This window comes from Maniola hyperantus, chromosome 13 (genome assembly GCF_902806685.2).
Source record: "Maniola hyperantus chromosome 13, iAphHyp1.2, whole genome shotgun sequence".
Lineage (NCBI taxonomy): Eukaryota > Metazoa > Arthropoda > Insecta > Lepidoptera > Nymphalidae > Maniola > Maniola hyperantus.
In genome coordinates, this window is record NC_048548.1 from 1,502,266 (window position 1) to 1,527,307 (window position 25,042).

Genomic DNA, 25,042 nt, shown 5'->3' on the forward strand with positions numbered 1-25,042 from the left:
AGATGATGCCCGCGACTTCATTCGCGTGGATTCAGCTTCTTAAAAATCTCGTGGGAACTTTTTAATTTTCCGAGATAAAAAATAGCTTATGTCCTTCCCCGGAATGTTAGTTAACTCTGTACCAATTTTCATCAAAATCGGTAAAACTGTTGGGCCGTGAAAAGCTAGCAGACAGACAGATAGACACACTTTAGCATTTATAATATCAGTATGGATAATAAAAAAAAATAAAAATAAAAAAAATAATAATAATAATAATAATAATAAAAAAAAAATAAAAAAAAATAATAATCCTTACCATTTACAATAGTTTAAATTATCTATGTTTTGTTAGTTGGTTAGTTGAACTTATAATTTAGTTGTTAGTATTGTTAGGAATATTATTATTATTCATGTAAGGGCCCCAGGTTGGGTAAAGGCCTCCTCCAAAGATGTCCATTTATCTCGGTCCTGCGCTATACGATCCCATTTCGGGCCAGCTGTTCTTAAGATCTCATCTTCCCATCTTGTCAGTGGTCTCCCCCTGCTCCTTTTGCCACGAGGGCCTCTCCACAGAGTTACTTTTGTTGTCCACCTCTGGTCTTTAAGTCTAGCCAGTATGGATAGTATGGATTTAATTAGTAGATAGGTAATAGTCGTACCTTAGTATTTATACAACACTAATTATCTTCACTATACATATATATAAAAATGAATCTCAAAATGTGTTGCTGATCGCAAATCTCGAGAACAGCTGACCCAATTTCGCTAATTCTATTTGCATAATATTCCTTGAAGTACGAGGATGGTTCTTACGGAGAAAAAATTTAAAAAAATTCCTGAAAAAGAATCGACTGTTCGGCGGTACGAAGTTCGCCGAGGCTAGTAATATTATGAATGTCAGCATTAGAGCAAAATAACAGAATTTTTCACAAGCAAGTTGTCACTTGGCGCTGGCCTCAAAGCAACCGGTTTGAAATGTCGCTTGGCGTACATATCACATACATCGCAGCTGGACAGCTGTTTACTATGTTGAGTATAGGTCCCGCAAATTACTATTGCGTTGGAACCATGTCTAATTAACATCGGAATGACGTCATTTTGACGTCAGCCGAAATAAAAATATACCATCAGCTCGAAACTTCTATGTCTAGTGCTGACGTCACTAAAATGGGGGCCACGCTCATTAGCTATTTGCGGTACTTATACACGAAATTATATTCATTATACGTCAGCGTTGATAGCCCAGTGGTTAAGACTTTGGTCTCCTATTTGGGGGCCCGAGGTTCGATTCTGGGTGCACCTCTAATTGCGGCCATGAGAGTTAGGGTCACCATAAAATTAATTAACCCACTATCTGTGGAATCAGTACCCATATTATCAGTACCCATATTATAAATGCGAAAGTGTGTTTGTTTGTCGGTTTGTCCTTCAATCAAGTCGCAACGGTGCAACGGATCGCTGTGATTTTTGCATGGATATAGTTAAAGACCTGGAGAGTGACAGGCTACTTTTTATCCGTCTAGTGATATAATGGCGGCCACGCGCATTAGCAATTTGCGGGATCTATATCAGGAAATTTGCTACCATTTTCGTTTTCAATTCAATTTCAATTTATTTATTAAATCGGACAACAATAAAATCCATTATGTGTTAGTAACAATAAATACTTAATAACTATGTTAATACTTAAACACTAAGGAGTTAGTAACAAAATACTTAATCACTATGTTAGTACTTAATAACTAAAAGCCTCAGAGCCTCAATAGCTCAACCGGTATAGGAGTGAACTGAAAACCGAAAGGTCGACGGTTCAAATCCCGCTCGTTGCACTATTGTCGTACCTACTCCTAGCACAAGCCTGACGCTTAATTGGAGAGGAAAGGAAAGGAACATTAGTCATTTAATATGGCTAATATTCTTTTTAAAAAAAAAAGAAAAAAAAAAGGGATTTAGTCCTCTGCACGAGTTTCCCCATCAGAGGACTATCCATTTTGTCTGCTATCATGCGCAGGATTCTGTTGTTGCTTCCTCGGACTCTGGATAATAGTGATGCTGTTTTCTTGCGCCAGATGGCATCGAAGCCATCTGTCCGCGCCTCAGTTTTATAATACCTACAGGATACAAGTAAATAGTACGTTTATACGAATAAAAAGATTTTCATTTCATTTCATTTCATTTCAATAGTACAAGTAGGTAAGTATTAACGTTAGAGCCTCAATAGCTCAACCGGTATAGGAGTGGACTGAAAACCGAAAGGTCGACGGTTCAAACCCCGCCCGTTGCACTATTGTCGTACCTACTCCTAGCACAAGCTTGACGCTTAATTGGAGAGGAAAGGGGAATATTAGTCATTTAAAAAAATGGCTAATATTCTTTTAAAAAAAAAAAAAAAAAAAAAACTTTCACTTTTCGACAGGCGTGTGATTGAGCGTTTCGCAATGTCACCTCATGTATACGATGGTGTAATTAAAGATCGGGGTATTGACTTCAGAGTTCAGTTCCGAAATCTTTACTTTCTTAAGACGAAATGCGACACCCAAAAAACCGGCCAAGCGCGAGTCAGGCTCGCGCAACGAGAGTTCCGTACTAAAGTCGTATTTCTTCGACATTTTGCATGATAATTCAAATACTATGATGCATAAAAATCTGTTTTAGACCTTTCATATGATATCCCACTTGATAATATAGTTATCTTACTTAGAAAATTGAAAATAACTAGTTATTAGTTCATGACCACAATTTTTTTTGTGTGATGTAACCACAAATTCACGGTTTTCAGATTTTTCCCCGAATGTCTGCTATAAGACTTTCCTACCTACCAATTTTACTGATTCTAGGTCAACGGGAAGTACCCTGTAGGTTTCTTGACAGACCGACAGACAGACAGACAGACAGAGAGACAGACAACAAAGTGATCCTATAAGGGTTCCGTTTTTCCTTTGAGGTACGGAACCCTAAAAATGAAAGAATTTGTACATAAATTATTGTGATTAGGGTGCGTACTGACCAGCCCACTGATTCGCTTACTCAGTGTCTAACACTGAATGATAGCCACCGAGCACATTTGACATTGGTTGGCTGTACATTGCTGCTTCATTGAGTGAAATCAATGAGTGTTTTTAGGGTTCCGTACCTAAAAAGGAAAAACGGAACCCTTATAGGATCACTTTGTTGTCTGTCCGTGTCCTGTCTGTGTGACCTATTCATAATTTTGGCGAATTTAATTGTTATTCTATTCAGCATATAAAACTAATCGCACATAATATAAAATGAGTAGTGATATGCGCAGCAAACAACGTACTTTTCAGTATTTAATTTGATGACAGCAAGCATAGATAACATTCTGTTATTTATGACAACAAGGGTCGACCGCATGAGACGCACCAAAAGAATCAAATATTGATAGTACTAGATGATGCCCGCGACTTCGTCCGCGTGGAATTTTTTTTTTAAAAATCCCGTGGGAACTCTTTGATTTTCCGGGATAAAAAGTAGCCTATGTCACTCTCCAGGTGTTTATCTATAAATATGCAAAAAATCACGTCATAGACACTGAGTTAGTGAAACGCCTAGCAGGTCTGATTGCAGTCAAGCGCTAGTCTCTAAATTAACAAAAAAAGTTCTGAAAAATGCATTGTTTGCGATTCGAGAGGCGAGGGTGGGTATAATGTACGACCATCATTATATATTTTACATACAAACTTTTGGAAGCTTAATTATGAGGAAGTCAGCATAATGAACTATTGTGACCGGTTGAGAAGGACGTAGTGCAGCCGTCTCGCTTGCACACACACGGTGACATTCACGCGGGGTGAAAGGAAACGTGCGTAAAAATATTAAAGTTTACAAAAACTTTGTGTGATTTGACTGTTGATCGATCGGTCTTGATACTTAGTGTTTTATATAATATTGCTTTAAATTATACTTCTAAATATATAAAAGGAAAAGGTGACTGACTGGCTGACTGACTGACTGATCGATCTATCAACGCACAAACTACCGACTGATCTATCAGCTCAAACTACTGGACGGATCGGGCTGAAATTTGGCATGCAGATAGCTATTATGATGTAGACATCCGCTAAGAAAGGATTTTTGAAAATTCAACCCCTAAAGGGGTGAAACAGGGGTTTGAAATTTGAGTAGTCCATGCGGACGAAGTCGCGAGCATAAGCTAGTCTTAATATAAAAACTTGAGATTTCATATTATGTACCTCCCATAGATACCTACTCAATGGTACCAGCTATGTTTTCTCTGTAAAATAGAGTATATTACCCGGCAGGAAATATTGTTCATCTCTTTAGAAAGAGATAGCGGTTTCGTAGAGCATTGTCTCTGTCGTTGAGACCGACATAACGTCGCATAGGCATGAGTGACAGAGACAACGCCCTACGAAGCCGAACTCTCTTTTTAAAGGTACCTATCTACTTACCCAAACCATATTTTTTAGAAATCCCATCCCTAAGGGTGTTAAAAAGAGAATGATGTATTGAAATTCGTTATTTAGAAAGAAAATGCGTTGAAAATTAGCAGCAGATTTTTGAGTCGTATTTATCCACACGGACAAAGTTGTGGGCAAAATTTTTCATAACTTATTTTTAATCTTATGCTTCTTTTTTTTCAAAGTTCAAGTAGGTACCCATGTACAGAGTTTAAAACCTAACATTATTCTTATAAATGAATTTCGAATTAAATATTTAAAAAGTCCAAAGTAGTTCATACAAATTTAAGCATTTTCTAGGAGCTGAAGTATTTCAGAACCTTAAAACTTATAAGTACTTTTCAAGTTGAAAAGTTTAGATTAAAGAATTTTCACAATGTTTTATATGAAAAACGATAGGTATACGTTTTTCTAATTAACTTTGTAACTATTCAAATTCTGCAAAATAGTAGGTACTCTACAGTGATAGTGATTAAAGACTATTGGGTGGGGCCGGGCTTCGATCCTGGGCCTGCACCTCTAACTTTTCGGAGCTAATGTGCGTTTTTAACCGATAAGTTTTTAATAGAAAAAAATGATATTAGAAACCTCAATATCATTTTTGAAGACCTATCCATAAATACCCCACACATATTTGGGTTGGATGAAAAAAAAATTTTTGAGTTTCAGTTCTAAGTATGGTGAACCCCAAAATTTATTGCTTTTTTTTCTATTTTTGTGTAAAAATCTTAATGCGGTTCACAGAATACATCAACTTACCAAGTTTCAACAATATAGCTCACACACACAGACAGATAGACAGACATGACGAATCTATAAGGGTTCCGTTTTTTGCCATTCGGCTAGGGAACCCTAAAAAGAAATGTATGGCCAAAGTTCACTCATCTATCGACACCATCAATTGAAAGTCAAAAGGCCATCAAACCACAACAATCGAATCACTTTCATTTTTATTTTATCAATATTCACGCCCAAGTATCAAGACAGTTATACCCTGCGCGTACGCACACCTTTGGAATCGACAAACGGGGCGAAACTTTCGGCCCGCGTTCAGTCCATAACCGCCTCTCTACAGTGACAGACTACAGGACAGACAGTCATGGTTTCTATATAGAGATAAGGTTTTATTTTCTTATATGAAGTGTCTTATATGAACTGTTCTTGGTGTTTTTCTTCGTGATTTCTGTGGCAGACTGTACCTACTTGCGGTATTTTAGTGTTTGTTTAGTGGTGGATTATTTTGTTTGTTTCGTGTATTTTTGTGTGTGGAATCAGTAAAATGGTGAGTAATTTTTTTTGGACTTTAAATTTTTTTCAGCGCTGATTTCGAGTATTTTTTTTTTAAGGAAGAATTGCGTATTTTTTGTGTGAATGCGTTTCCGGAAATATTGATTTACAAAAAGATTAAAATGTTATTCCTTTGTTAGTATTGGGTTTACGTATTTTACTAGTAATTAGCATGGTAAATAATACTGATAAGTTAATACGCACGTTGGAATACGCAACGCAAAAGCTCTATCGATTTTACGTAACAAAGATTTTCGCTCATATCTGCGTGTTTTTTTAATCTAATAGGACTAGTTAGAACCAGGATATAATGTGCGTTATTTTTACAAATACTTAAATCAGTACCTCAGTATACCCTTAATATAAATGTGAAAGTGTGTTTGTTTGTTGGTTTGTTGATTTATTGGTTTGTTGGTTTGTCCTTCAATCACGTCGCAACAGTGCAACGGATTGACGTGATTTTTCGCATGTGTATAGATAAGGGCCTGGAGAGTGACATAGACTTTTTATCCCGGAAAATCAAAGAGTTCCCAGGGGATTTTTAAAAAACCTAAATCCACGCGGACGAAGTCGCGGGCATCATCTAGTAAAAAATAAATTAAACGTATTAATACATAATATTATTATTATAAAATCTTAATTGAATAAAGAGTGCTGACTAGCGTTAGTATATTTGCGTTGTTATTAACAAATTATATTAGAATAGAATAGAATGTTTTTTTATTCATGTAAACTTTTTAAAAGTGCTTATGAATAGTCAGGTAGTTTTAATTTACCACTGGTTCGGAATGCCGTTCCTACCGAGAAGAACCAGCAAGAAACTCGGCGGTTGCTCTTTTTAATTTTTCAATTTACAATGTTATTATACCGTACTATTATAGATCAAGATTCAAGATATTACCTATACCAGGATCATTAATCATAGATTTTCGTGTCTAAGTAAACCTGCCTTACCAAGCATCCCAGAATCTGTTTTCAGAGATTTCCGAAACCTAGAATTTTCGAATTTCCAAACTTGGGAAAATCACAAAAAATACTTTCAACATTGATTTCTGGAACTAAAGATGTCCGGATTTTTGATAAAAAAAAAGGATTTTCCTGGATTTTCGGTAGGTATATGGTAACTCTAACCTAGCTCAATACATTCGATTCGTTACTTTTTATAGATTTCTAAATTTAAAAATGCAAAATTATGCAAAATTTATAAAGCCACATTGACCTTGCATATTGAACAAAAATTGACATTTTAAAATTAATTAAAATACATTAGAATACCAAACTGGGTATTAACTATTAATCAATTTTAAATGATGCCCACATTAATGGTAACAAATGTAATTATAATTTAAAACAATAAATAATGGACTTAATAACAGACAGGTTATGATTTCTAACATTCATTAAAATACTAGATTATGCCCACGAATTAACCCGCATGGATTAAGGTTTTTTGAAAATCCCGCAGGAATTCTTGATTTCCGGGATAAAAAGTAGGTACTACTAAAGAGATTAAAGCGAGCAAACGATCAGGCGGGTCACCTGATGTTAAGTGATTATACCTACCGCCGCCCATGAACATTTTTCAGCACCAGAGGAAATGTCGATGCGTTGCCGGCCTTTCAGGAATTTGTTGGTCTGCCCATTGAATAAGCCCATGTTGTAATCTAGTGGGAACATCGCCGATGGGCGTTGATTCCACAGTTTGCATGTGCGTGAAAAGAAGGATCTGGCACCAGACGCCCAGGTGGTGAGGGTGAAATTGCTTACAGTGGCGCTTGGTGCGGTTGTGGAAAAAGGAGGGTGGAATGAGGTCAAAAAGCTTCTCAAAGCACTCCCCATTATTAAAGCGATAGAACACATATGTCTCTGCGGTGGGTGCGGTGACGACTGACTGACTGACTGATCTATCAACACACAGCTTAAGCTACTGGACGGATCGGGCTGATGACGTAGGCATCCGCTAAGAAAGGATTTTTGAAAATTCAACCCCTAAGGAGGTGAAATAGGGGTTTGAAGTTTGTGTAGTCCACGCGGACGAAGTCACGAGCATCATCATCGTCATCATGATCAACCAATCGCCGGCTCACTACAGAGCACGGGTCTCAGAGAGAAGGGGTTTGGCCATAGTTTACCACGCTGGCCATGTGCGGATGGGTAGACTTCACATACCTTTGAGAACATTATGGAGAACTCTCAGGCATGCAGGTTTCTCACGATGTTTTCCTTCACCGTTAAAGCAAGTGATATTTAATTACATAAAACGCACATAACTCCGAAAAGTTAGAGGTGCGTGCCCGGGATCGAAGCCCCGAGCTCCGATTAGAAGGCGGACGTCCAAACCACTAGGCTATCACAGCTTAAGCTAGTATAATATAGATATTATATTCTGTGGTCGACGTAAACAAAAGATAATAATTTTAATATGATAATCTGTGGCTAGAACACAGTTTAAAAATTCGAAATCTATTTGCCAACGAGCATCTAGCGTACAATGGATAAAAACACAGTTTCACTAAGAGAAAGTAGCTAACCCGTAGAAATCGCGAGCGAACGTACGCGGATTTATGCGTACACAAAATTAGACTTTATTTGTAAATAATTTAGAGTTTAATTTAGTGCAGAATTGCTGTGGAAACTTAGCTCATGTGAATATTGTTTTAACGTATTGTTTATGGTCGTTTTTTGTGAAGCTTTGACGGTATGAATATGTTAGGTTTTTCTTACTTTTGTTTGTAAATTCTAAAGGTTTATGAAAATGGCTGTTTCTATGAAAGTTTTTGTAATTAGTTAGTTCAGGGAAATTGGTTTATTCCGCTTATCCACCCTAAAACCGCAACCCTAGGGTGTATACTCGTAAACGTGTGTCAATCCACCCCGGACTAAAATAATAATACCTATGTTTAGTATTCTATAATCCTAAACTTTGTACCTACATGATTATATATCTAATCTGTATCTATATTGCGATTTAATCTGTAAATTATATACATTTCTCGCTCTCTCCCTACCGGAACTTAAATAAAATGGACGATTTTTGACGCTGCTGTGATTTTAATTTAATTAATAAATCCTGGGTAAACTTCGTGAACCAGGAAATAATGGTCGGTGAGTGTCCTTACTAAACCTGCAGAAGCCGAAGGAATGGAGTGTTTCAGGAACACCTGAAAATCCCGAACAATCTATACAAATTCCGTTAATCCAGCCCGTCCGAGGTGGATAGAACACGTGTCCAAATACACCCTAGGGTGGTGTTTTTAGGGTGGATAAATGGAATAAGCTGGAAAATTGGGTACTGACCCACTAAGTAGAATTTAAAAGTCTCATGTTAGGTTGCACGTGAACCTTTTAAATTTTTTGAACAGAAAAATTTAGGACTAATTAATACTTATTTTGAATCTAGATCTAGTGACTTTGCTACTGTTTTCAAATATATAATATATCTGTACTTTATATTATAAAAGCGGTTACGGCAATATTGACAAAGTCATTAATTATAGTAGGTACCTACCTATAGTAAAATCTATAATATAAAAATGAATCACTAATTGTGTTGCTCATCGCAAATATCGAGAACCGCTGAACCGATTTCGCTAAATCTTTTTTTATAATATTCCTTGAAGTACGAGGATGGTTCTTACGGAGAGAAAAATTTAATTCAACCTCCCCCTCAATTTTCTAAACTCCACCCGAGCGAAGCCGGGGCGGGTCAGCTAGTTAATAATAATTTAAATTATTAAATCATTAGGAATCGGATATATTTATATTATGTGCCTATTAGTACAGTAAATAAAGCCGTTTTTTTGGTCAACCTCGCACAAAATGTCCGATCCAATTTATTTATTTTTTAGGTTAAGGGTCACTTTACTGACCATAAAATTTCAAAATGCTGGCAGACCCAGGTGGAGCTTCGATCGCAATCTTGAAGGAAAGTTTTTGGCTGATATCTCAAAAACTATCCACTTTAGGGCAAAAATTATCGAAACCATTATTGTAGAGAGTAAAATTTTGCATCTTTTGTTTCCTGTAAACTTTTTTGTGAATCTTACCGTTTACGATTTATGACCGATTGAATGAACCGATTTCGGCCGATAACTTTTAAAATATTGGATTGGATAATCAAACTAAAACCACCAACTCACTATCTAATTAATACAAATTCTTATTAGAGCATTTAATCACGTTAATAGCGTTAATTTCGAGAGTACTTAATTCCAATTGAAGTATTAAAATCAGAGGTTGACCTTAACCGAAATACATTTGAAAATAAGGTTTTGTGTTTGTAACTATTACGAAATATCCGTTGTTGTTACATAGACACACTTCACTTTTCCCGGGTGCAGTCGGTCAACTTCCTTGATAATTTATATTTTATCGTCAGGTAACATTAGGTCGACAAAAATATAAACACGTATGTTGTATCATTGACTTTGATAATAATTTATTTGGACATAATCTATAGCTGTGGTAGCCTAGTGGTTACGACGTCCGCCTTCCAATCGGAGGTCGGGGGTTCGATTCCGGGTACGCACCTCTAACTATTCGGAGTTATATGCCTTTTTAAGTAATTAAAATATCACTTGCTTTAACTGTGAAGGAAAACATCGTGAGGAAACCTTCATGCCTGAGAGTTCTCCATAATGTTCTCAAAGGTGTGTGAAGTCTATGGCCAAAACCCTTCTCACTCTGAGAGGAGACCTGTGCTCTGTAGTGAGCTGGTGATGGTTTGATCATGATGATGATGACATAATCTATATATATATAATTCAAAGTCCTGAATGACTGATTGACTGACTGACTTATATATTATATCAACGCACAGCCTAAACTAGAGACATGAAATTTGGAGCATGTGTTCTTTGTAAAGAGTAGGTGACGTCCTCTAAGAAAGGATTATTCGAAATTCCATCCCTGTGGGTTAAATAGGGGATGAAAGTTAGTATGAAAGTCCGTCATTTTGTAAGTTATTTCCATGAAAACTTATATTTGGGTTTTCGGTTACAAAAGAAAAATACGTAGGTACCTACCTTATTAGGATTTTTAAAAAAATTCTACTCTTACGCCGATTTTCTAAATTCCACCCCAGTGAAGCCAGGGCGGGTCAGCTAGTAATTCTATACTTATAGCAATCGATTGTAGGATTGACCATTTCTTCTAATTTCATCTGCCCTAATGATTTCTGATAGCGCTAAATCAGGCATATTTACTTAGTCGTAACTGATCAATATGCGAGAAAACACAAAAGCCTTATTCAACTACAATACAATGTTTTTTGGGCCTTCAAAATCCGGTCACCCATCTAGTTACCGACTTGAGCTAACGTTGCTTAAGAAACGCAGTCGATTGATAGCAAGAGGCGGGGGGGGGGGGACGCCCCGCACACCCGCACGTCACCCGCGCTCGCCCGCACCGGATTAGCGCGGGAGCTGTCTGGGTGTGCGGGGCGTTCCCTCCCCGATTGCTATCTCGACCTGTCGCGTACTCTAGGTAAATATCTAAAGGTAATTTAGCATGTTTTATCTCTATACTTAAACATTTCATCTAACTCCAATAAAGGGTCTCTTATATAGGTTAACTGTATCATTTACCGTTAAAAGATATTGAAAGTCAAACCGTTTCCCTAGGGTCTTCACACACTTGTACGTAACATTTTGTTTAAATCTGTAAAGCTTTACGCACCCGGCCCGTATGAATATTAATTTGACGGATATGAATATTCAAACTGAGACGTAAACAATTTGATGTGTTTATAATTATTTAAATAATTTATTCATTATTCATTCAGGCTTTTAATATTATATTTAAACCAGTCAGTCAACTTCCCAGTTATGCATTTAGAATGTTTAAAATATTAAATTACTCAGTCAGATTTTCGTTACAGATTTTTAAAAATAAAATATGTTTTAAAATGTTTTTATTTCAGAATTCACACACACAGAATGTCACAATAAAAGCTACTTTTTATTCTGGAAAATCAAAGAGTTCTCGCAGGATTTTTAAAAACCTAAATCCAGGCAGAGAAAGTCGCGGCCATAGCTAGTATTTCATAAACAAAATAAATATGTATTGTAAATATTTAATAATTTGTTTTGTGACCTCGTTCCTCTTGAATAACGCTTCGCGGGGAAAGCTGAAATTTCAAGTAGGTACTGCGTATAAATGCAAACAGCCCCTCGCAAGATCCTAACACCGTTAGGTTACATTCAGCTGAATGCACCCGTCCCTGGGACAATATAACGGGTTTTCTTGGCTACCTTCTGATTGCATCAAGCTGATTCGTAGTTTATTCAATACCGATAAAATCTGTTGCATTTGTATCTAAAGATATTCGTATCTAAAGTAGGAGTTAACTACCTTGTATTTTCTCTCTGGTAGATACATTTATGGAAAATCATCTCTAAAATTTAAAAAATAGAAATTATAGAGGGGGTTTCTCAGGCGATGAAGAAAAGACGAGGAGCTTGACGAAAAACGTATATTTTCACTATTTACAGTTTGTGACAGTTGGTACACTTAAACATATGGAAACACTGGTCCCAGCAGATGTGGATGCAGAGTTCGTTGCAAAATTGAATCGACTTAATCGAAATCAGCGGAATTTAATAGGTTTGTATTATACACGAGAACGTGAATAAAATTAAGGCCAAGAAACTTTATTTTTTAAATAGGAAGGCTAAACTTACTGGCTAGTAAAAAAACGTGCAACTCAAACCACGGGTAAGTAGTTCGTATTATGTGCGTGAAGATTCTTTCTATAATGTAGATTTTTAGAATTTTTCAGAAACTCCACCGTGCAAAGAAGGGGTGTTACAACATATACCATAAAAAGTTTAAGCTACCTTTTTCAAAGAATCAGTTTGGCCTTCCAAAGGGGTAATGCTGCCAGCATCTTGGGTACAATGCCTCGCTGCGGTGGTCTCGATGAGGTTTTCTGTCTCCGGTCGTTCCTTCATTGCTGAAGATCGTGGTCCTGGCAAACTGCCCTCGAATGGCTTATCTGTTTCCATCGGCTTCTGTCGGTGGCCATTTTTACAATGTGATGAAATCCACACCTGCTGGACTCCTTTAGCTGGTCGGACCACCTAGTTGGTGAGCGGCCTCTCGGTCTTTTGCCCTCAGTGTTGCCCGTCACTATGAGCTTTTCTAAGCTGTCGTCCCCCCGCCGTATGATGTGGCCGAAATATGAGAGTAATCGTTGGTAACATATGGAGGAGAGTCGAGCAGTGATTCCGAGTTGCGAAAGGATAGACACGTTTGTGCGCTTGGCAGTCCACGGAATCCGTAGCATCCGGCGATGAGGTTTTAGATTTAATTTAATCTATTTTAGTTTTAATTTAATGTTGTTTTTTTTTTAGATTTAAGTTTATTAATAGTTTATTTGTATATTGATTTTATAAATTGATAATAAAACTTCATCTCTTGTAGCAACACATAATATTAATACCAGTCCAATATTTGGTCAAGAGCCTACGCGTGTACAATTTTCTGTAGCACTAATTAATATAATACTGTACTAATTAGTAGCACGCACACACGCTCGAGATATACCTACCTAATGGAAATTGCTCAATGTTAACATGATTTATACATCGACTTGCGCGACCTTGTTTTTGAAAGCTGTTTATTACTACCACCTTGCAGTACCTAATAAAAAAGTAAAAAATTGGCATTTTGTACGAGAAAAGTAGTATAATATTTTAGAGACGTTATGTATAGAAAAGAATCAGTACTCATATTATAAATGTGAAAGTCTGATTGTTTGTTGGTTTGTTGGTTTGTCCTTCAATCACGTCGCAACGGAGCAACGGATCGACGTGATTTTTTGCATGGGTATAGTTAAAGACCTGGAAAGTGACATAGGCTACTCTTTATCCCGGGAAATCAAAGAGTTCCCACGGGATTTTTAAAAACCTAAATCCACGCGTAAGAAGTCGCGGGCATCAGCTAGTAAAATATATATCTTGTTCAGGTGTTATACTAAGTTTTAGTAGTCCTAAAAGTTTGCCACTTTGTGGCGTGCAATTCTACAAAAAAAAACCGGCCAAGTGCGAGTCAGGCTCGCGCAATGAGGGTTCCTTACTACAGTCGTATTTTTTCGACATTTTGCACGATAATTCAAAAACTATGATGCATAAAAATAAATAAAACTTGGTTCACTCGTGCAAAGGACCTCAATTAGGTCGGTCCATCGCTTGGACGATCTTCCTCGCCCTCTGGTGCCGGACCTTGCCCTGCACGACAAGACGCTCAATGGAGTCACTCTCACTTTTATAGTATTAGTCGATTTTATTTTAGCGTGATCAATGCTCTAGGTCAGCGTTTCCCATTTGCCGGGTCGCGACCCGGTACCGGGCCATTAAAATAAAATCGCGGGTCGCAATATTCCCGCATTGCTTTAAAAATATTACCAACTATCGATAATATTATCTTCTCTATATATAAAAATGAATCGCTAAATGTGTTGCTGATTGCAAATCTCGAGAACAGCTGAACCGATTACGCTAATTCTTTTTTTATAATAGGTATTCCTTGAAGTACCTACGAGGATGGTTCTTACTGAGGGAAAATTTTTAAAAAATTAGAATCTACGGTTAGGCGGTACGAAGTTCGCCGGGTCAGCTAGTCTGAATATATAAAAGGAAAAGGTGACTGACTGACTGACTGACTGACTGATCTATCAACGCACAGCTCAAACTACTGGACGGATCGAGCTGAAATTTGGCATGCAGATAGCTATTATGACGTAGGCATCCGCTAAGAAAGGATTTTTGAAAATTCAACTCCCAAGGGGGTGAAATAGGGTTTTGAAATTTTGTAGTCCACGCGGACGAAGTCGCGAGCATAAGCTAGTTATTAATAAATGTGTATTATTTTACCTAATGGAACCAACTTGGGTCTAAAAGTGTTAAGTGCGTCACGAAGGGACAATGTGAAAATTGCCGGGCCATGGCAGAACAATGTTTGGAAAACACTGAGAGCTAGAATCTAGATCAATGAGGAGAGTGGTACGATGACTGGTACCTGATACCTGCCTAATTATTTGTAGCTGGTAAAAGGTGTCTTCGTTTTTCTAATTGACTACGTAACAAGATTGATCTGGTTACCCATTTACACTTTATTCAGATAGGCAGTTCACTCCGAAGCTTCCTTGTCTTATAAAAGAGTATGTCACGTAAGATGTTACGCGGTGTACCGCCGACAGGTGTCGTGAGATAATTCCAACAATGAACAATGTTACACATCACTTTATCATGTTATATAATTACAATTTAGTGTATAACACGTTAAGAATTGTGTAAATTATTTAGAGCTTCAATAGCTCAACGGTTGAGGAGCGGGCTGAATTCCGAAAGGTCGGCGGTTCAAACCCCACCCGTTGCACTATTGTCGTACCTACTCCTAACACAAGCTTTACGCTTAGTTGGAGGGGAAACGGGAATATTAGTCATGATTAGCATGGTTATTATTCTTTCAAAAAAAATAGATTTTTATGTCATCATCATCATTGTCAACCGATAGACTTCCATTGCTGGACATACATCCCTAGGTCTCTAGTAGGTATTTTCCACTTTTCCGAGGCGGAGCGCAGGAGTTGCGAGCTTAGTACGGTTCCTAGATTGCCTGTCGTGGAAAACACCGATTTTTTTGTAACTGTGAATGTTTTGTCGAACAAAAATTACACCTATTATTAAATATATTGAGAAGCTACTGTAAGAATACCTTTTTCATTAAATTAGTCTCGTAGGGAATCGCGTGGTTATAAATTATTATATTATATTGCACATATTGCTTTTTTTGTAATACGAAAATTTTCCCTATATCTGCCGCTTTACCCCACAGCAAAATTCCGTAAGACATAATACTGTGGAAATAGACAAAATATACAATTATTGCAGTTACCACGTCAGTTACCTGTCAAATCTTTCTAACAGTGTAAGTTAAATATTGCTGGCGTTCAGGAACGTCTTAAATATCTTCTTCTTCTTCCTTACCTTATCCCACGCTACGTGGGGTCGGCACAACATGTCTTACCTTATCCCACGCTACGTGGGGTCGGCACAACATGTATTACCTTATCCCACGCTACGTGGGGTCGGCACAACATGTCTTATTCTTCCACTCGCTTCTGTCATTCGTCAACGTATTATCCACCCCTTTTTCACGCATATCCTCTTTCACGCAATCCATCCACCTTTTCTTTGGTCGTCCTCTCCTCTTTTTCCTTCCACATGCATATTTAACATTGTTCTAGTGACATGGCCTTCTTCCCTCCGCATTATATGCCCATACCACGCCAGCCTATTATCCCTCATCTTTTCTACCACTGGCGCTACTTTCAGACTTCCCCTTACTTCCCCTTAAATATAATCTTCTAAATTATCCGGTAGTTTCAAAGAAAAAATGTACTTACTCATGCGGTTACTACTTACCCGATACTTGCTTCCTTCAGCGCACAATTGAGTAAACAAGCAAAAACTTATGCATGCCAGCAATTACTGGGTAAGGCGATACGCTCCAATTGCCTTTTGTTAATAAAACGCTTTTCACATCATGCAAAATGGTTCCTTTTCAATGAACTTCTGAAAAAAGTTGGCCTCGACACGTTTGTACAGTCCTGTGTCAGTGTGTACCAAACCAAACTAACTAACCATATCAAACTATCTATCCATATTATATCTAAATGCGAAAGTATGGTGGTTTATTGGTTTGTTAGTTTGTCCTTCAATCACGCTGCAACTCAGCAACTGATCGGCGGGATTTTTAGTGAAAAACACCGAAAAGTCAGAAATATGTTCCCGCGATCGAACCTCGGATCCCACGAGAAATATCGCAAAAAAATAAGCGTTGAATTAAGATCAGTCTTCGTTATTGAAGTCGGTTAAAAATTACTATCAATAATAATATTCCCATTAATCATCCAACATTTATGCCTAACCAATTACAACGTTAAAATATTAATCATAGAAAACATCCTACCTAATTATTAGAATATTAAATTGGTGGTTTTGATTAATATTACTCATAACTCATTTGGCTTCGTACTTTGTAGCTATTTTACGATGTGGTGACAATTTCATGATGTTAACAAACATAATTTTGTTTGCATGCGTGGATTGCAACAAAATTACGACTATTATATTATTATAATCATCATAATCACCATCATCGTCAATCGATAGACGTCCAGTGCTGGACATAGGTCTCTTGTAGAAACTTCCAAACTGCCGCTATCCAGAGGCGCCATGCAACTCGTTTGACGTCGTCTTTCTATGGGACGGAGTCTTCCAGCACCATGGGATGACTATATTAAGATAAATATATCAAATGGGGTATTATAAGAAAGGGCTTTACCTGTATATTATAAAATAGATTTTTATTTATTTTTATGCATAATAGTTTTTGATTTATCGCACAAAATGTCGAAAACCTGAGTACGAAACCCTCGCTCGGTGCGTTAGTCTGACTCGCACTTGACCGGTTTTTTTTTTCAATTTGTCAGCATATCACTAACTAGATGATGCCCGCGACTTCGTCCGCGTGGATTTAAGTTTTTAAAAGTCCCGTAGGAACTCATTGATTTTCCGACATAAAAAGTAGCCCATGTCCTTCCCCAGGATGCAAGCTATCTTCTGTACCAAATTTCGTCAAAATCGGTTGAATGGATGGGCCGTGAAAGGCTAGCAGACAGACAGACACACTTTCGCATTTATAATATTAGTATGGATTAATTTTTAAATTAAAACATAAATCATGCAATTTAAAATCATAATGAAATGGTTAACTTTTGTTCCCAGCCAACAAAACAAATAAAGCTATTCCATGATTTCATTGTTAATTACTGGAGCGGGAATCATCGCGATTGTTTTCATCGTTTGCTCGTATTTATTGTAATTATTGCTGTTGTTACTGATTTTCATTCACTGGGCAAATGAAACGGCGTTTCAATTAGCGAAACCGAACACTTTAATCAAAGTTTTGTTGATATTCAATGGCAAACAGCTGTAAAGAACAGCTTTATCGATTTAAATATCAACATCATTAGCAACCATCGATATAAATGACAAGATATGGTCAAGCGAACAAAATTTTTCAGGGTTTAGTAAACCAAATAAATCAGCGCCACCTCTTAGATACTAATGAACGACCCGTTTGAAATCCAGACGTCACTGAGGTTGCATTGGTGCAAAAGCACCAATGAGTCGGTGCCATTTTGTTTGTTCAATAACCCTGTCCATATGAATTACGAAGTAATATTATATAAGTCAATTTTAGCAACGGATAGACGTCCACAGCTGGACATGGGTCACTTGTATCGTGCTGGTCTTGCGCCTCTTGAGTCCAGCGCTCCCTGCGCCTCGTTGCGTACCTAGTAGTGATGTAACGAATATTCGTATTCGCGGATATTCGCATATTCGCATTCGCGAAACTACTGCGAATTTTTTGCGAATATAAAAAACATTTCTTTGGTGTAATAGTTAGTTAATAAAACAAAATCTATTAATTTCTTGTATATTTTAATGTAATAAAAAGTAACTTTTTTTAGAATTTATTTATTCTTATTAACTGTAGGTACAGGTCTCTTACATTTCTATCTCGCCAAACTTAACCTCGATATCACAATTCGGTCTTCTCTTTATCATTTGGTAACGGGACTGCCGGCAAGATCACCAAGCCATAGACAAATGGCGCCAAATTTAAACAAAAACTGAATATTCGCATTCGCATTCACATTCGCGAATGTTGGCAGCAGATATTCGCATTCGTATTCGCATCTGCGAATGTCCTCAATATGACATTTACATCACTTACTAGTGCCTAGGTACTCCTAGTCTGTCCACCTAGGTCTTTCAGTTCTTGTTTAGTTATTTTGATAGCACTAAGCACTATTATGGTGGTCTTAAGGTAATCAGCAATTAATATACCTATTAGTTACTTATATGCAATTATGCTCTTCAACTTGTAATAGTTTAATCAAAACAAGTGATCATTTCTATGATTTTATTTACCTGTTGGTAACATAAGATTTTATGTAGGAATCATATTTGTCTAAATCTTGAATGCCGTGACATTTGAAATAAATACCAATTTAATCTCCATACTTAGATTTAGTAGTGATTTTCCACGTTTTTTTAAAGCTTTTAACAAAAATATAAATTTATAAAAGGAAAAGGTGGCTGAGCTGACTGACTAACTGATCTATCAACGCACAGCTCAAACTACTGGACGGATCAGGCTGAAATTTGGCATGCAGATAGCTATTATGCATCCGCTAAGAAACGATTTTTGAAAATTCAACCCCTAAGGGGGTAAAATAGAGGTTCAAAATTTGTGTAGTCCACGCGGACGAAGTCGCGAGCATATTGACTACACGTAAAATGAACATTGACTAAAAATGCTCAATTATACCTACATATCTTACACCCGGCTCGAAAAAGGACCCCGGATGGGTTCGAAACTAGTCGGGCTAATGTAATTGATTGTTGACTAAACACGCGAGTATAGCCGGGTGTAAGATATGTATAATATGGAAATTACTCACGAATCACGATAGTTTAAACGCTAAAATGCTCAATTAATGTACGTATTGTATAAATTTCGTTATTAGCACGTTTGTTTTGATAACTATATTTTATTCGCCCGCGACTTGGTCCGCGTTGATTTAGGTTTTTTTTAAAATCTGGAATAAAAAGTAAACTGTATCTGATCTGTTTCCAGAGCGCAAGCTATCTCTTTACCAATTATTAAAATCCGTTGAGCGGATTGTCCGTAAAAGATAACAAACAGACACATCATGATTAACCCATCGCCGGCTCACTACAGAGCACGGGTCTCCTCTCAGAGTGAGAAGGGTTTTTGGCCATAGTCTACTACGCTGGCTATGTGCGGATTGGTAGACTGCATACACCTTTAAGAACATTATGGAGAACTCTCAGGCATGCAGGTTTCCTCACGATGTTTTCCTTCACCGTTCTCCCCCGACCTCCGATTAGGAGGTGGACGTCCTAACCACTAGGCTATCTCAGCTTACAAACAAACAGACACAGACACAATGATATATTTCCGCATTTATTTATATTATGGAGTATGGTTGAGGAATGAGGGTACAATCTGTTTATCAAAAAACCCATAATACTATAGCATAATATAATTATTGATGGTGAAATAGATACCAACATAAATGGTTCCGTGCAAATATGTTTCACACAGTTCTTGTCAATATTACGAGATTTGTTCAAGTACGTTACGCGTTTCGTAGAAAATGTGTTGCGTTCTCGCATACGCATTTAAGCCAAACAGAAAAAATGAAAATTGTACAGATGCCTGTGTGTTAGATTGCGCTAAGTCTCGTGAGAATTTTATGATTTTACGGAATAAATAGTATATCTATCCCACATATAATAGTAGTACTGTCACAGGTTCAGATCCGGTTCGAAGGACCAATTTGGTGATGATGTATGTGAATGAAATGTACATAGAAACGTTCTAAAAACTAATAATGTCTCTGAGGTTTGTCGCATTTCCGTTAAAAGGTGTAGTTTCAAAGGATTTAATGATTTACATACAAATCTTTCAACCTCAAAAATAGTTTTTTTTATGTAAAGCGTGTCTAATTGTAATCGAGTTTGATTGTTTAACTAGCTTATGCTCGCGACTTCGTCCGCGTGGACTACACAAATTTCAAACCCTATTTCACCCCCTTAGGGTGAAATAGGGTTTGAAATAGGGTTTGGGTTTCCTTAGGGTTGAATTTTCAAAAATCCTTTCTTAGCGGATGTCTACGTCATAATAGCTATCTGCATGCCAAATTTCAGCCCGATCCGACCAATAGTTTGAGCTGTGCGTTGATAGATCAGTCGGTCAGTCAGTCAGTCAGTCAGTCAGTCAGTCACCTTTTCCTTTTATATATTTAGAATTTAGATATTCAATTGCGAACCAAAAACTACGTTTGTATCGAGAGCGCTGGGAATCTTTTCTTCAGATCGATTCAGTGGTTGAGCCTTGAAAAGGTAACAAACAGTCATGTAACTCTGAAACGCACTAGTTATTACATCAATATTTATTGCAACAATTATTACATCAATAACAGGGCTGTTACGTTTTGTCACAGTGACAGATTTGAAAAATTACAAAAACATTTTTGCAATACTCACTTAACCGGTAGTAACCGCAAACGATTTGGTTAGGTACCTACCTACTTCGTTTTAATTCTGTAATTGTCTTTGACTTATATATTACTTCGTATGGACAGGGCCATTGAACAAACAAAATGACACCGACTCAGTTGTGCTTTAGCACCAATGCAACCTCAGTGACATCTGAATTTCAAACGCGTCGGTCATTAGTATCTAAGAGGTGGCATTGATTTATTTGGTTCCAAAACCGTGAAAATTTTTGTTCGCTTGGGCATATCTTGTCATTTATATCGATGGTCGCGTAACTCTGAAATGTACTAGTCAATAACTATAACATCAATAAAAGGCACATAACAGGGCTGTTACGTTTTGTCACAGTGACAGATTTGAAAAATTACAAAAACATTTTTGCAATACTCACTTAACCAGTTGTGACCGCAAACGATTCGGTTACCTATTTCGTTTCGATTCTGTCATTGTTACCACGGTTGCATAACGATATTTCTACTCGTTATTTATTTTTAATGGGATTCGGAATACCAGTTATTAGATTAAAATAATATTGCGAGTTTATTATTAGTTCCCTAATTCGAATAAAATTGAATACCTACTTATTTTATGGTTTAAAATAATTAGAATCACACTTTCGCATTTATAATAGAGGTAGCTCTATTATAAATGCGAAAGTGTGTTTGTTTTTTAGTTTGTTGGTTTGTTTGTTGGTTTGTCCTTCAAGCACGTCACAACGGAGCAACTGATCGACGTCCACTGCTTGACATAGGTCTCTTGTAGGCATTTTCACACGCCACGGTCTTGCGCCGCTTGAATCCTCTGATTCCTCTGATGTCCGCGGTCCACCTAGTGGGGGGTCTTCAAACGCTGCGTCGGTTCGAGGTCGCGATTCCAGCACCTTGGGACCCCAACGTCTACCGGTTATACGAACTATGTGCCCTCAGCCCTGCCCATTGCCACTTCAGCTTCGCAACCCGTTGAGCTATGTCGGTTACTCTAGTTCTCCTTCTCAGAGTCACTCAGCGGGCGATGGAGAGAGCTATGCTTAGAGTTTCTAACTACACATGCTAATTTAAATTAATAACACTTAAAGGGTTAGATTGCTCCTACTGGAATTTCACGGCATAAGTTAATTTCATTTCATTTATTCATTTGCTTTCATGTACATTGGATGGTGGATGCTTAGAGCTACATAACTTAAAGCTACACATATGTATATGAGGCCCTGCAGGGCATTCCAAATACAATTTATTTTAGTTCTTACAGCCGCACTCAGAGTCGCTTAATCGTTACTACTTAAGGCAATAATTAGTATGGATAAGGAACGATTAAGCGACTCGAGAAGCGATTAAGGAACGATTAAGTGCGGCTGTTACTTTTGTAAAAGTAAATTTTGCAATTTTTTTAATTCTTTGTATGGTGAATATATGCATACAGTTGTGTTATATTTGTATTCAAGAGTCAAGTTGGGTAAGCGCTGTGTCGAAACCGCGCAAGGCCGGCCGGTCGGTAAGGTTGTTTCCAATTTACTGAATTTTCTAAAACATGGACAAGTAAAAATATATATAAAAAAGATTCCGACGAATTGAGAACCTCCTCCTTTTTTTGAAGTCGGTTAAAAACTAGCAGACCCAACAGTCGATTCTTTAATCTATTTATTTTTTATTTTTTTAATTTTTCTCTCCCTAAAGAACCATCTTACTTAGACTTCTTAGAACGTACTTCAAGGAATATTGTAAAAAAGAATTAGCGAAATCGGTTCAGCTGTTCTCGAGATTTGCGATCAGCAACACATTCAGCGATTCATTTTTATATATAGAGAAGAAGATAGGCATACTTACAATTATTTTATTAATTTAAAGATATATATATTTCCTTTAGGAATAATTAAGTGTAGGTAGACAAATTACTTCCCATTCCATATAAATCCCGCAAATTTCTAACGCGCGTGACCGCCATTTTAGGGACGTCAGCACCAGACTGAAGTTTCGAGCTGATAGTATATTTTTACTTCAATATACGTAAAATGACGTCAAAATGACGTCATTTCGATGTTAATAAGGAGTTCCAGCGCAATAGCAATTAGCGAGACATCACTTTCGAATATCAAAGTCGTATGTGTTATTATTATAATATTATAAGTGATACCATACGCACGTTATTTTATAAAGTCGAAAGGATCGAGTAGAGAGTCTTATGCTTTCTTTTCATGGTTCACTTTTTTGTTTGTACTTAGTTGTGCAGGCTTATTGTCAAAATAAACACGTACTTAGAGACTGAATATATTATACCGAGTAATATTATTATACTTTTGTTGTATGCCTGATTTAATATGTTAATAAAATTACTGGACTACTGTTTATTCGGGTTTTAAATTGTTCAAAAGTGAAACCTTGACTAATCTAAATATATAAAAGGAAAAGATGACTGACTGACCGACTGATCTATCAACGCACAGATCAAACTACTGGGTGCATTCGTTTCGCTCGTTGGTTCGTTGGTGAAAAAAATCGAGAATAAGCATTCATCCTAATCCTAATAATATTATAAATGTGAAAGTGTGGATGTTTGGATGTTTGTTACTCAATCACGCAAAAACGGCTGAACGGATTTGGATGAAATTTGGTATGGAGATGGATTATACCCTGGATTAAGACGTAGGCTACTTTTTATCCCGGAAACTCAAAGAGTTCCCGCGGGATTTTGAAAAACGTAAATCTACGCGGACGCGGGCATCAGCTAGTAAATTTATAAATACGAGTCAAATAATATAGAACCTCCTTATTTAAATTTGATTAAAAACTCTTCAAAGTTTTATACTCTAGTTAGGCTCTAGTATAATTGTATAAGTGGATTTCAAGACTAGGATATTATCTAGAATGCTGGCATTCCTGCATATAACTGCTCCGTAGACGTAATTGTTATTCACAGCCAAACATGATGCGCTAATGGAATTTAATGTGAACCTAACTTAACATGTAGAATTAAATAGAATTGAATGAAATGGGATAGGATATCTACGTATTAGAGATGTAACGAATGTCATATTTTGGACATTCGCGGACGCGAATGCGAATGCAAATATCTGCGACCAACATTCGCGAATGCGAATGAGATTGCGAATATGCAGTTTTTGTTTAAATTTGGCGCCATTAGTATGACGATAGTAGACTGATAATGTGATTACGAGGTTAAGTTACTTTTTATTACATTAAAAAACAAGAAATTAATGGATTTTGTTTTATTAACCAACTATTACATCAAAAAAAATTAGTATTCGCAAAACATTCGCAGTAATTTCGCGGAATGCGAATGCGAATATTCGTTACATCAATAGTACGTATACACTGTGGGTTAAGCACTTGAACTAAATAATTTTATAATAATAGCTATGAATACCAAATTGTAATTTATTCAAAACACGTTACAAATAACTGTTTACGATTATTATTAACGTTTAGTTGAACAGTTATTTTATCCACAAATATTATACATTCATAGTTTTGTTTTACCGAGAAACCCCCTTGATATTCATGTTTCAGGGTTAATAATAATTAATCTTTCGAAAATTAGATATGTTTTAACTTAACCATTCAGAATAATAATCTACGTAATCTAAATGCGAAGGTGTGTTTCCATCTCTGTCTGTCAACTTTTCATGGCGGATCAGTAGGGCGATTGTCTTAAACCTGCATCAATCATTATTACAATCTCAATTGTTCTGATTGGCTGAATTTGTGCGATTCTTGTTGCAACAATGCATTGTAGCCAATAGCGATCGAATGTTAACCAATCAGAGGTGATTGCGATCGTGACATTGTAGCTGTCATTCTACCGCAATCGCGCAGCTGCTTAACCGTTTTTGACAAGTAAGATAATAGAGCATTGTTAAGTTGTTAAGGTGCATTAAATGTTATGATATAAGATACGAATGCAAATAAAGAATAAAGAGCATCCCGGAGATGGATAAAGACTCAAAATAAAAAAGTTACGGAATTAAAAAAAACTTAAATCCACGCGGATAAAGTTGCGGGCAGCGTCCAATTTAAATAAGTATAAAATAAATATGCCATATATGCCTACATGATAAACATAAAAGCTTTAATATAGTATGAAAAAATTGGAATATATAAATCTACTTTTATCTGATTTGACATTTAAAAACATACAAAACTAATCCTACAGTCG

At 36.8% G+C, this 25,042-nt stretch overlaps 1 protein-coding gene across 1 annotated transcript in view; it reads left to right on the forward strand.

The window, feature by feature from the left end:
- The first annotated feature begins 5,467 nt into the window (after positions 1–5,467).
- Cht7 (chitinase 7) overlaps positions 5,468–25,042 on the forward strand; it is a 116,098-nt gene continuing 96,523 nt past the window's right edge. Inside the window, exon 1 of the mRNA XM_034974472.2 lies at positions 5,468–5,706. Within this exon, the coding sequence (XP_034830363.1) occupies positions 5,704–5,706 (3 nt within the window). The 5' untranslated portion in view covers positions 5,468–5,703. The remainder of the gene's footprint in view (positions 5,707–25,042) is intronic.